At 40.8% G+C, this 14,396-nt stretch overlaps 1 protein-coding gene across 9 annotated transcripts in view; it reads right to left on the bottom strand.

Annotated features, from left to right (window-relative positions):
• Nucleotides 1-14,396, bottom strand: part of ptprt (protein tyrosine phosphatase receptor type T) — a 258,730-nt gene that overhangs the window by 213,529 nt on the left and 30,805 nt on the right. For all 9 annotated transcript variants that reach the window (XM_069169709.1, XM_069169711.1, XM_069169713.1 and 6 more), the window contains exons 4-6: nucleotides 12,175-12,256; nucleotides 9,787-9,902; nucleotides 7,596-7,770 (exon numbers count right to left, since the gene is read on the bottom strand). In XM_069169709.1, coding sequence (XP_069025810.1) covers nucleotides 7,596-7,770; nucleotides 9,787-9,902; nucleotides 12,175-12,256 — 373 coding nt within the window. The remainder of the gene's footprint in view (nucleotides 1-7,595; nucleotides 7,771-9,786; nucleotides 9,903-12,174; nucleotides 12,257-14,396) is intronic.

The raw sequence follows: 14,396 nt of genomic DNA, 5'->3' as shown, positions 1-14,396 counted from the left end.
GTGTGTGTGTGTGTGTTAGAGTGTATACCTGTGAGTAGCCCACTTCACACCAACTCAGCCACGGTATTTGGTATAATGAATTCTGCATTTGTTCACACACACACACACACACACACACACACACACACACACACACACACACACACACACACAAAGGCAATGTTCTTTACCACTGCTATTTCAAAAACTGTGGAAGGAAGGAAGGAAGGAAGGAAGGAAGGAAGGAAGGAAGAGCACGTTCCAAATGTACGGTTAACCAATCAGATCGTCGGAACGACTCGTTGCATAATTATCAATGTTGTCAACAGGGTCAATAAAGACATGAGACGTACGGAGCAACAACATCTCGTCCTAATTCCAATTTGGATTTTAAGCTCATTTCCTGAAATCTTTGTGACGTCGTGTCACCTAATCTCGTCGGTAAACTTCCACCTGCTCGATTAAATGTAAAGCCTGCCGGGGGGATAAAAGTGCCACGAAGAACTCTAAAACTCTGAAATATATAAAAACACACACACACAAGTTCGGAGGAGTGAAAGGAACCGCAGGGACAACAAAAAAAGGAAAAAAAAAAAAAATTAAAAAGAGCCTAAGAAGCGACACTGATCTTCTTAGCATCACTAAGATATTTTCCAACCGTTTTTTTTTTTTTTTTTTAATAAAACGAGAATTACTCTCAAATCTGTCAGCTTCACACAAGTGAAAAACCAGCAGGACAACTGGTAGTGGACACGTCTCCCCTCCTCACGCTGACACCTCGTTGGCGTTGAGCCGCTCTGATCCGCGGGAACGTTCGAGCGCCGGAGTTCAACGAGATGCCGATTGGTGACAGAAAACAGCCGACGGGATTGAACCTGTCGGCTTTGGCTCGTCTTGCTTCTCACGTCTGTTTTTTTTTTTTTTTTTTTTTTTTTTTTTTCTTCCGGTGTCATCGCAAAGATGTTTTTTTTTTTTTTTTTTTTTTTTTTTTTTTTAATTTTATATTACGAACATCTTTTTTTTTTTCCTTCTGATCTTGCCTGAATTTTTTTTTTTCCACTTGATTTTTCCTCTCGTTTTGCACTTTAAAGAAAAACTTTTTTTTTTTAGTTCGTCTCTTCTCCTCATCGTGTGCGCCGTCTTCGGTTTTTGAACTTTTCACCACCTTCTTCTCTGATTCCTCCTCACTTCTCACTGACCCAGGTCCTGCTTCCTCTCTCTTTCTTTCCTCTTCACACCCTGTCCTCCTCCTCATCCTCCTCTTCCTCCTCCTGAACTCACCTGTTCATGCATTACTTATATTTCTCTTCAGAAATTCTGTGTGAAGTGTCCACTCTTTCTGACACACACACACACACACACACACACACACACACACACACACACACACACACACACACACACACACACACACAGACAGACAGGCAGACACAGACAGACAGACAGACAGACAGACAGACAGACAGACGCACGCACGCACACACACACACACACACACACACACACACACACACACACACACACACACAGGCTTGGTGCACATGAAAGAGCGATGGACATGGAATACCAACAACGTGACAAACCGTGCCGCCTACATAAACACAACACACACACAAACATAAACAACCACACACACACACACACACACACACACACACACACACACACACACACACACACACACACACACACACACCCCAAGGCGAGCCCTAAGGACCTGGTTAAAGAGGCAGGCGGAGTGTACACTGGCTTATGCTTTCCCTTCTCTCTTCTCACTCACTCACTCACACACACACACACACACACACACACACACACACAGTGATGGACACACATACAACTCCCCGATGTAACCAAATCAACAAACTTCCACAACTTTTCCCATAAATTGTAGGTGTTCATGTTTTCTTTCTCTGCAGGGGGTAAATTTCTAACAAAATATACATGAAAGTAACACGAATTGATGATTTGTTTTTTTTGGTGTTCCTGTGTGTCCCATTTTCTGTTTATTCTATATTTTATATTTATTTTTCTCATTCCATAAAGTAGAAGAAAACCACCCTGTTTTTAAACCATGTTCCATTAACAGATATGAGCAGATGTGTGTTGTTATATTAAAAAAAAAATACGACTTATTCAAAAAGACTGTAAGACACCAACTTCTTTGTGCTTCAGAAATCGGCTGCATGAAATGGTTTCAGTTTTTCATGTGGAGAAATTACAATCGAATAAGTCATAATGTTAACACAAATGGGAAAAAAAAAAATCTTAAGTTCTTTTATAAAATGCTATAAAAATACGGCATAATTCAAATGTCAAATTACTTCAATAATGATGTGAGTTTTTAAGTTCTTTTTCTTACTGGTCATTGTGGCAAAAACACACTTTATGCTACATTCAGGTTTAATTTAGGTTATTTGAGGTATTATTTCCTGTGTTACTCCAAAATAGCTTTACCAGAAAGAAATCCATATATTCATGAACCTTAAAAACTGTCGAGGGAAACTGGCCTCTATTTTATATAGTTACTAATCCTTTTGTTATCAATACCCAGTTTCTATGTGCTTATTCAGCGACTATTTGCAGTTGGTTGTATTGCTACTTTTTTGTGGCGAAAAGCTTCCCTGCAGAACTCAAACACAACTTCCTGCAAACGTTCTACAATGAAAGTCCAAAACCCATCTCAAGTGACCCAAGTGAGCTTATTCATTTAAAGAAACTAGCGTACTCTAAGATAACTTCGGCCTTTTAAAAAGGAGGCTGAATTCATAAAAAATTGATTTTATAACAACCAACTGCTGTGGAAAAGTAACAGACTTCTCTACCAATGTCTGACATATCGCATGCGTGCCTTTCTGAAACGTCTGACATCTCATTTTCGGAGTAAAAAAAAAAACCCTCCTCACTTGGAAATAAAACGCACTTTTCAAGCAGTTATTTATTTTATTTTTTTCATAAATTGAAGGTTGTGTTGTGTTCGGAATCGGTGGGAGTTCAGAGCGTCGGCGTGGCTTGTGTAGATCTGACACGTACAGCTGAGCTGTCCACTCTCCTATTGATTTCCTTATCAGGGAATGGACACACAGAGGATGCCGGGGAATGAGCTGTGGGCAACAGAAAGCTCTGTAGAGACACACACACACACACACACACACACACACACACACACACACACACACACACACACACACACACACACACACACAGATACTTGCACACTGCAGTGGCACTGGTGGGTCTAATTCTTGGACTACAATCAGCTTTATGACCACCAAGGGAGACTAAGAAAAATGTAGCATGGTTCCTGGGAACTCTCACACACACAAAACACACAGACAGACACACACTTGGCTTGGTGTCCACAGGGCATTGGCTGACAGTGGCTCTCCTGGATCTCTGCTACGCCCCAGTGAGTCTTATCTCTGACCGACAGGACACACACACACACACACACACCAATACACAATGACATCCACACACCCCGAGACACAGAAACACAAGCAGAGCCCTGTGTGTGTGTGTGTGTGTGTGTGTGTGTGTGTGTGTGTGTGTGTGTGTGTGTGTGTGTGTGTGTGTGTGTGTGTGTGTGTGGTTGAGACCTTGTTGCCCTGGGGCTTTGACTACATCTGTTCGACAAGAGTCATACAAATGAGAAAAGCACAGGAGCAGAGAAAAACATCTGTTTGTCTGTGTGTGTGTGTGTGTGTGTGTGTGTGTGTGTGTGTGTGTGTGTGTGTGTGTGTGTGTGTGTGTGTGTGTGTGTGTGTGCAAAAGTTCCTGCATCTTTAGGTGTCTGTCTAAACAACTTTTGGTACGCCTGTAAACTTTGAGATGATATTTCAGGTATTTTAAAGCGACGTGCTACTTAAGGTCAATTTTGTTGGACAATCACAGAGTAAAACAGCGAGTGAGTTGAGACACGTATGTATGAGCATCAACATATATGACAGAAAGGATGTCCTGCAAAAAAAAAAAAAAAGGTCTAAATTTGGCGAACCCAGCAGAATTATCAAAACGACGGAGAATTGACGATTGAAACTTTATCGACACGTAATCGGCAACCGATTTTTTTTTTTTTCTCCAGTTTTGTCCCATTTTTTTTCTACAAATAAAACTTTTGACTACGAATCACTTGATAGATGCGACGCATGCTGTAAATCTCAGCCGCTTTTTTGCTTTGTAATGGGTATTTATTGTATTGAGCATTAAAAGTCATTGCGTAACTTTCAAATGAAAAGAAGAAAGTTTAGCTGTATTCAGAATATTTCATTTCAGCTGTTTTTAAAAATTTTTTTTTATCATTCACTCAACATGGAAGTCATCATCTGTTCAGCTGGCCAGCAGAACCGTGTCAGAAGGTTATTATGCATGCATGAGTGCGTATGGGAGACACACACACACACACACACACACACACACACACACACACACACACACACACACACACACACACACACACACACACACAGAGTGCACACGGGCGGGGCGCCGTAATATGAGAAGTGTCTCCTCCACAATTCCCTGGTCACACCTGGCTGAACAACACACTAATTAACCCGGATTTCACTTAGTAGCCCCGGAGAACACACACAAAAACACACACGTACACAAAAGAACACACACACACACACACACACACATATTCACAGAAATGAATTTGAATCGTGGCACCTCACACGTGAAAACACAAATGACAAAAGGCAAGCAGATACACACACACACACACACACACACACACACACAACGACGACACCACACGAGTGGATAGAATGGAAAAGTCACAAATGTATGAATGTACAAATCAAGGACAATGACACAGCTACACAAATCTAGCCACACACACACGTTGCACACACAGGGAGGGTGTTCAGGGGGTGGGGGGGGCAGTCATGCATGTGTTTTAATTTTTTTCTTTTTCGGTTGTCTCTTGTTCACTGTGTTGGCATGCGTTATTCCCATGGCACGATGCATGGCTGACAGCACCTGAGCTTCTCACACACACACACACACACACACACACACACACACACACAAAGACACACACGCGCGCACACACACACAAAGACACAGAAACATATACATGCAGAAATACACACTCAATCGTGAAAGCAATAAATAAATAAATACACACACACACACGGATGCTCTCAGGAGTGTAGTCTGTGTGTTTTTTTGCTAACAGATGGTAATGACAGTTTCAGTCCCTGGACTATAATCTAATCAAAACAGCACACACACACACACACACACACACACACACACACTTCAGCTTCCCTTCAGATTAAAACATCCTTCACACCAAATAAGGTTAACAGCATAACTCAAAACCAAATAAGCTTTGAGAACATAATTCAGTCCGCCGCACCTTTTTTGCATTAAAACGCATTTCAATGATGCAATTTCAATTCTATTAGAAGAAAACACAGTTCAATTCCCCCTGATGATTATATTTATATATTCAGTACAAATAGAAATAAACATAACTCACACAAGATAGTGTGTTCGGCAATATGCAGCCAATTCCAATTTTACTAGAAGCATCTTATCTTTAAAAAGAACAGCAAATATGATCGTTATAACAGTGTTGTTGTTGTTGTTGATGATGGGTATGTTGTAGTCTCTTCTACCTCCTGTGGAAGCATTTCTTTTCGTTTCTACCTCTTCTCCCAGGGCATTAATTTTTGGTGGAGGTACAGCAGAAGACGTTGTCAAAAGAGGGCCGCGGAGAACGTCGGGCAGCCGAGCGTGAACTGAGCTTTACAGTGACTGAGCACAAAGGGCTTCAGAGTCCTGGTCAGGGAACACTCAAAAAAAAAAAAAAGAAAAGAGAATACAAAGTTTGGGAGCCAGGTGTTACCTTATCTGTTAAAAAGTTGGTTTCGGGTAGGTTTTCGGCAAACCAACAGCGACGTCACCCATTGGATTAAAACATTTCTCTCTGAAGCCTCGAGTTTTGCATTTCGTGCATCGCCATCGTGTTACTTTGGAGACAGAAGAGACCGTACTTGGACTTCATTTAATTGGGGAAGCCGAGGACCGCCCCGCCCCACCTACAGCAAAAAACCTGACTGCGCCACGGGCCTGTCAATCAAACAGACCCCCCCACCCCAACACTTGTAGACAAACAAAATATCAAGTACTGACGGTGTTGCGCAACGGTCGACTCAAACCACCAGCCCACAAGTGAGCGAAAGGCCATTTATCAAACACCGTGTCGACACGAGTAGCCTCAGTGTACTTTAGCGTACTGCCAGAGTTATGAAAGCCCAAAAAAATGACACGCCAATATTGACAGAAGTCCCCAAACTGCTAAATGTCCACTGAAAGCGGAGGCAGGGACGGTTCTAACGGCAGAATCCCAAACACAGAATGCAAACAGACGGAGAGCAGGAGAGGTGAAGGAATGTAATTACGTCTGACAACAACGGATAGCTGCGATGGCGTAATTCTATCAAAGGGCCTTACAACGACATTATCCAACCTCCCCGGTACATCAATATCCTTCTCAGCAGGACGGCGCTACACTTCCTGTTGTTCACATGAACCGGCCGATAGCGAGTGGGACGGTAAATCACAGACACTCCCTTCATATTATTTTTTTTTTGTCCCCCCCCCCGTATTGGGTGCGAGCACAAAGCCGATAGATCGCATTAGAGGATTTGAATGTCCTCGACGAGGGGGATTTGACAAGCGGCCCAGATAAATTCAACGGGGGGGTGGGGAGGGGGTGGTTCAAAGGGGTGAGAGAAAAAAACAATGAAAATAAAAATACAGACAGGCAAGGAAGACAGGAGGAATAATGTTTTAATTTGTAATTATCGTAACATTGTACTTTTGATTAGCAGTCAAAATACAGTAGAAACCAAAACGTCCCATCACATTGTAGCTGAAGTATTTTCCAATGGACATAAAACAATTTAAATTTTTTTATTACCCCAAACGTGATTATTTCTGTACATTATACATTTCTTTGAATTGATTTTCTATATCTAAAGAACTTGAACAACTAAGTTCGATATGATAACTCAACTACAATGTATCTGCCCTATACGTTGTTTTTTGTTTTTTTAGCATTAACTGTATCCCCAGTGAACTACCGATGTACTCCTACGTCCTTTATCCTTTAGAAAAGTCAAATTTAAAAATAAGGGCACTGAATGGGAGCCACCAAAAATATGCTAATATTTCAAATATTAAAAGAACTACACAAAGTGTTGGTATCTTCTGTGTTTCAAAGGTTTTGGGGGAGAAAGGGAACCGAACGACAGACAAAGGCTGACAGAAATTGAATGAAAGAAGGCCTCGTTGTGAGTTCTAGTCATTATTCTGAAGTCTGTTCAGTATTCCATCCTCAGCATTCTCACAGCACTAATGAGCAGCAGCCAAATACCCGCAGACAACTCCACAACCACAACCCGGGTTTGTTTCTCGCTCTCGAAAGAAAACCAGAGTAAGATTCGTCACCACTTTGACCCAACATTCCTTTTCTTAATGCATTTTAAAATTCATCTCAAAGAGTCTGGGTTTTTTTTGGGTTTTTTTTAAGGGCAGGCTGTTCACATCGTGTTTGTAGTCCATTTTTTTTTTTTTTTTTTGCAGGAAGAAGATGAGCCTACCTTTAACGATGAGGTCGGCGTAATTGGACACCCCCGACCCGCCGTCGGATCGGATGACGCAGCGGTAGCGGCTGGTGCTTCGCTGCGAAGTGTCGCCGACACTGACGGTGGCCGAGAAGCGTCGGTGGTTCACCACCCTGGTCACCATCAATGCCGTGTCTTTGCCGTTCCACTGCTGCGTGGAGGGAAAGGTAAGACAAAAGACAAGCTCGTGATAAGCCAAATGTCCCCTTAAAGGATTGTGAAGGAAAATTAAGACCAAAAATTTGAATTTAACATTGAACAGTCAATAGATTTGACGACATATACGATAAAGGGTTCTGACAGGATATTTTAAAGGATATTTGATTTCATGTGAAATGTGTGCAATGCGAACCATTTGCATATCTCAACAGTATCAAATATAACTTTTTCAGCCGTTGAGCAGTGATTGGCTCTTGTCATTCCAAACTCCATTGACATAAAACTGGTGATACCAGAAGAGTGAATTTAGCGAATGACGTACAGAAAACATGTGGAAAAGTTTTTATTGACTGACTATTTCATAAGAGAAGTTGAATGGGAGTCTATGGAGCCGGAGGCTTTTTGGAGCCAACCTCTAGTGGCCCTTGGTGGTATTGCAATTCAAGGCACTTCGGCATCGGCCTCATTTTTGGGAGCCGGAAGCTCCGTCCACTGTTTTGTACAGTCTGTGGGTGATGCAGCAATTTGGTCTCAGACTTCCATAAAAAATGTTAAAAAAAAAAAAAAAAAAAAGGACAAGAAATGCAACACGAGAAAAGATATCCTGAGTTATGTTGACTGGTGTTATGGTTTAAGCTTTTAAAAGGGCTAGCATAATTGCTGACTGCGTTATGCCCAGAGGCAGACTTTGGTTTTGAACAAATGAAATGTACGGCCGGTACTTTCTGCTTCGCATGTGATCTTTGCATCTCCAGATCCAATCTGGTTTCCCCCGACTGTATTATCGGCCAATTTGGAACAGAAATACGTTTTCCCCCGACCGCCCCTCAAGTCAGGAGGGTCGCAGCTCTCCAAATGCAAAATGTCATTACTGTACCCGGCAGCGTTTCTCAGTGATAAACACTCATGTGCAGTGAAAACACGCAAACCCGGCAGTGCACATGAATGTAAACCATAATGAGTACAGCATACAGCGTGCCGGCTCACAGAGACACACCAACACGTCACCATGAGCAGAGATGGAGTCATTGGTGTGAAGTGGAACAAGCACTTTTAATCAATCCTGAAGAGCTGGGAGGGCTGGGGAATTATCTTTTATTATTATTATTTTAATATAGTGAAATAAATAAAAGATAGCTGCATTTGTTACTGTGGCTTTTTATACAATTCATAGTCGCTGAATATTAAATACCTGCTTATCTTGCTAGTCCATTCAAATCATAGAAGAGGATTCTACAGAAGTTCTTAAGACTTTAATCACCATTTAAAATCTGTGCTTTGTGTAAATGAAATTTTAAGTCCACATAACTTTCAAACAATTGATTCAACTTTCTAGATTCAAAACTTAAAGTCGTTACCCTCTTTTATTTGTTGTCCTGACATCAATGAGAACGTGTATTTGTGGTTTTAAGTTGAAAAATATGGTTAATATGGTTTCAAATCTCCTCTTTAAATATTTTCTTTAAAGCTCTACCACCAAGAAGCTGTTGTGTGTCTGCATTTTTTCGGCACATTAATATCAATGACCCTCTCTTCTGATTGGTTGACTCTTTTATTTGCTCGCTTTTTTTTTTTAAGCCAACCACGGGTTTTCTTTAGTCACTTAAAAGTTCGGACAGTGGGCTTTGCTGAGGGCGGAGATATGTGACACGAGCGTGAGTTTGTGACATCACAAACGTACAGATGTCCAAACGGCTCATTTACAGGCACTATAGCACTCAATTTGTAATTTTTGCATTTCTCTGTAGATTGAACATTTTGACACTCATACAACATTTATATATCCAGTGGAAATGATAATTTATGCCATATGGGACCTTTAAAAAAAAAAAAAAAAAAAAGGGCCACAAACACCTTTTTAAGAGTCGTAACAAAATGCTAAACATCTGCTGATTTGCTTGTCACAGTTTTGGACATTTAAAGCCTTCTGACTTTCCTTTACACAGAACAGTCTCTACATGTACACTTCCCGCTGATGTCATTCCCTTTACAAATTGAAGGTACTCACCTGTAGCCAGAGTTTATCGTGCTGAGACCACTTCCCTCCAGCAGTACACTGAAACGTGGCGTTCTGACCCACGTTCACCTCCACGTTCTGCAGACGCAGGAAGTGAGGCGCTTTACCTGCAACACAATCGGCAAAATGGACACTGTATAAACATCCGGGTTAAACAGTCGGTAAAAACTAAAGGAAATAAAGGTACAAAGGTCTTAAAAAAAAAGTACAGAAGCCCGGTCATATGGGTTTAAGCTTTTTTTTTTTTTTTAAATTAGTCTCTTAAGAAACATCCTTCGGTTAATGATTCTGTCTGAAAAGGTCCTCTGGCTTTCTGAACAAACAACAAGTTCCATAATCAAGTATTAAAGTAGATGGCAGGCAGCTAAAAGTTGTTATTAAAGCTTTCGACCTCGGTTTATAAGAAACAACACTTAAAAGGAGAAACCCGCGACAAGAATAACTGGGCTCAAAAAGAACTTTGTATTGTTGTGTGGAGAAAAGCGGCCATGAGACAGGCAGAGAGACATAAGGTGACTTTGGTCCGGCATTGAGAGCAGCCAGCGACTGGTTAATTTCATTTGGACCGTCTGCAGACAGATATAAGCCTAACGGAGTATGCATCGACCATTTAACAATGATAATTTCCCCTGACACTAATGGGCAGGTTTTTTTTGTTTTGTTTTTTTGGCAAATGACAGATGACTTTAGACATTAAAAGCAGTTTTTTGATGCACTTTTATAACCGGCTTGCTCTTTCTTTCGCCTCCTTCTCCTTACATGATCTTCAAATTTTGTTTTCTATTTCATGTGCTGTTTTCCATTGCGAATATGTCGGCTCGTTTTCCACTATTGACTCACCCGGTTTTGATTAATTGGATTTAGTGGCTGGCACAGACGGACTAAGTGTTTTTTTTGTGCTTGCCATTCAGAGACAAAAATGATTTGCAGAAAAAAAAAAAAAAGGAGACAGATAGAAACAGAAGAAAAAAACAAGTGGAGAGAGGGTCAAGCCAGAGAGAGGAAGATGCCGGCTTGTTAAAGGGCTTCTTATTACGGCTGTTCTTTGTTTTTTAGAGTGTTACCGTTTACTAGGTAATGCCATTTCCAAAACTTTAACAAGTGTAAGAAAACCTTGTATTGTTCCAGGAAGGTTCGAATGAAAATATTATAAAAGAAGTAGTTCCGACCCAGAGATCTGATTGGTCAACTGTACATTCGGAGCATGACATCATTAGAAATACCACTCCTCCTTCTCAATAGGAATATATAATTGGAGTTGAATTTCATATAATATGCAATATAATGTTGTGTTTATTGTTATAGGTTTGTTAAATGTGACTCATTTGGGAAATTCGGGTCTCTTTTGGTCCTATTTTGTTGCTCCGAGCAACCGTACCGTAACACCACAGATAGTCGCTGGCGGCGGCTAGCTTCACCGGTTTGGTTTTAACACATGACGCGGTGCTAAAATCTAAAAAAAAGTCCAATCGATTTCTTTTTTTCAACGGATATCTTGCTTACAACAAGACTGAGCTAGCTCAGCAGTTTAGTGTTTCTACGTGCTATATTTATTCAGTTTGAGAAACCATGTCTAGAAAAATAAACAAAAACGGACTTGAACTCGTCTCTGTTGCTAGGGTCGTTGCTAGGGGGCGGACTACTTCCTGGAATCGCAAACATTGCAAAAGTTACATAAGAGTCTACTGACGTGACTGAATGTTTTCCAGTTCTTAGTCACACCCCATGTGTTGCCGTGGAAACGGAGATTGCACGAACAAAAAAGTTGTATATTTTGAGTGGGAATTATTCCACAATATAAACACATTTAGATTACGCATGTTATTTAGTTGGTAACTTCTAATGTAATGGCGTTTTTTTTAAACTTTAATTTCAAATGTATAAAATGAAAAATAACACCCGGCACCCGCGAAGAACAGACGGTGAGAATTTTCCAGGATGTATTTAGTGACTGGAGAGCGAGTAGAAAGTCGGCCGCAGAGTGTTGCGGTAAGCAGTCCAGAGTTTTTTTTTTTTTTTTTTTTTGTAAAGCAAAGTGTTTCTGTCAGATTTGAGTGATGAAGACCCTGAGTTTGGACCTTCTTCCTGGCTCTCTGCAATCTGTCTGCAAACCCCTCACAATCTGTCCTTTAACGCGGCGTGTGTGTGTGTGTGTGTGTGTGTGTGTGTGTGTGTGTGTGTGTGTGTGTGTGTGTGTGTGTGTGTGTGTGTGTGTGTGTGTGTGTGTGTAAGGGGGAGATAGCTATAAAACAGATGATGCTCAGCCGGGCTACAGTTGTGCAGGGTCAACCGTTATCACACACACACACGCGCACACACACACACACACACGCACGCACACACACACACACGCGCACACACACAATCGCTCTCACTTACGGCACGGGTGAGCCAGGACTCGTATGTCGTCGATGGCGATGAAACCCGGATGACCTTGGACCGAAACGGCTTCGAATATCACCTGAGAGCAGGAAAAGAAAGAAAAGAAGAAGAAGAAGAAGAAAAAAAAGCGTTAAAAAGAAGTTACCAACTAAATAACATGCGTAATCTAAATGTGTTCAGTTTTTCTAACATATTGGAAGTATCATCATGAAAACGCCCAAGAAATAAAAAAATAAAAACTTTCTTTCTTCCGCCAACTGCAACATCTTGACATCCCCTGTGAAGCTCATATGGGAACCTCGGGGAATTTTTCCACTAAAAGTCAGCAACTATTCTCCTCTTTTTCTTTTTTTTTTTTTACCCTCCCCATCCCTGCTGTCTCCATCCTTATGCCAACCGCATATCCTCCTCCTCTCCTTCTTTATTTAAACTACTTCTTCCGAACTCTTGATCTTACCTCGCACCTTTCATGTCTTTCAATCCATCTTCTCCATCTCTGCGCATTTTGCCTCTTTTTTTTTTGTTACTCTTCTTTTCTTCTTGTAATTGCTCCTTTCTGCCCTTCTCAGTTTCTCTCCCTTCAGACCAAGTCCTCATACTTTTCTTTTTCTACAGCACTTTCATACACACACACACACACTAACACACACTCTCAGGGTGACAGGCAGTCAGCAGGGCTGTCAAGGGGCCATGCACTCCTGACCCGCATATATATATATATATATATATATATATATATATATATATATATATATATTTACACTTACACAGACACACACAGACAGACAGACAGACAGACACACAGACACACACACACACACACACACACACACACACACACACACACACACACACACACACACGCCTCTGCGCTGTACTTGTCAGGATTCTCAACAGTATAAAGCTGTGACTCAGTCTGAATACTAAAGACTTCTGGGGAGTCTTTTCCTCTCTTCTGCTGCTTCTTCAAAAAAAAAATCCCACTCTGTCTCCCGCAGGCGTGTCACGTTTTTCTTTTGTAGAAGTCAAAGACGTCGGTGTGGCTTTTTTTTGTGGTTGTTGAAACAACATTTTGACAAGATTGTTGTTTTGTATTTGGTGAGATTTTTTTTTTTCACCAGCAACGTGTCAATTTGGAATCTGATGGCATTCACCATCGTTCCCCTTTTATCCGGACCAGAGACACAAGCAGGTATTTGTGTGCAAAAGTCTATTTATTGGAAGAATATTTATCATTACTCCCCTTTTCTGACTGCACATTCACTTTATATGGTCTATATATATAATACGTAATATACCAATATGACTTTGGTGCTGCTTTGCCTCACAGGTGCATCAATGTCGTTTCTATGGTAGCTCATTATTTAAAAATGTCCTGTCTTTAATCTTAATGTTTTCTCGTTATCGTCGTGTGATATGTTTTAAAAAATACAGACTTTCTCCACTTAAAACTAACCGATTAAGACAAAAATGCTTTCTGAGTTTAAGCTAAACGCTAGCATTACTGTCTTCCTGGGTCTTCTTATCATTTATAATAGAGTTTTGGTCGTGATTTTAGTTAAAAATGTTTTTTTTTTTTTTTTTTTAAATCCCATTTTATTGTTTAAACTAAGTTTTAATGGCCACAGATCAGAACTAAATAAAGAATACAGGTGTTACATTAAAGCCAAGAGAGTGTTAGATTGCCCTAAACGTTGGTTCCTACCCTCAGTTTCCCTGCAACAGTCTGTTACATACATCTGTTTTATTGTCCTTTTAGAAAAAGAAAAAGTGTCAAATTCTCCACGGGAGGCAACTCCTCATTAGAGGGAAACATGAACAGAGACGCACTTACGTTTACAGTTTTAGTTTCACATCTGTGTGTGCGACTTCGTTTACTGAGCACAGATCAGTAATTAGGTAAAACACGGTTGCTTTTGTTCTGCCTCAATAAAACGGCACAGTAGGGTGTGTGTGTGTGTGTGTGTGTGTGTGAGCAACACACACATGCACACACACAAGACACGCTGAGAGTCATTATGGCAACATGTTTAGTTAAAATATCAAAGTAATACACCGATGCATTTCTTGGTTATCTTATTACATGTCAAGTGAAGAAATCCAACCCACAACTCCAACCAATGGTCACAGTGGATCTTTAGTATTAACATATTACAAACATATTTTAGTACCCGTAGCGTTGTTAACACTGTAAAATGTAATGTATTGGGAAGTATTTC

This window comes from Embiotoca jacksoni, unplaced genomic scaffold (assembly GCF_022577435.1).
Source record: "Embiotoca jacksoni isolate LCO1_2020_lvr unplaced genomic scaffold, fEmbJac1.0.p SCAF_46, whole genome shotgun sequence".
NCBI classification, from domain to species: Eukaryota; Metazoa; Chordata; class Actinopteri; family Embiotocidae; genus Embiotoca; species Embiotoca jacksoni.
Note: the sequence above shows the minus strand (reverse complement) of the source record. Positions and strands in the feature narration are given on the sequence as shown.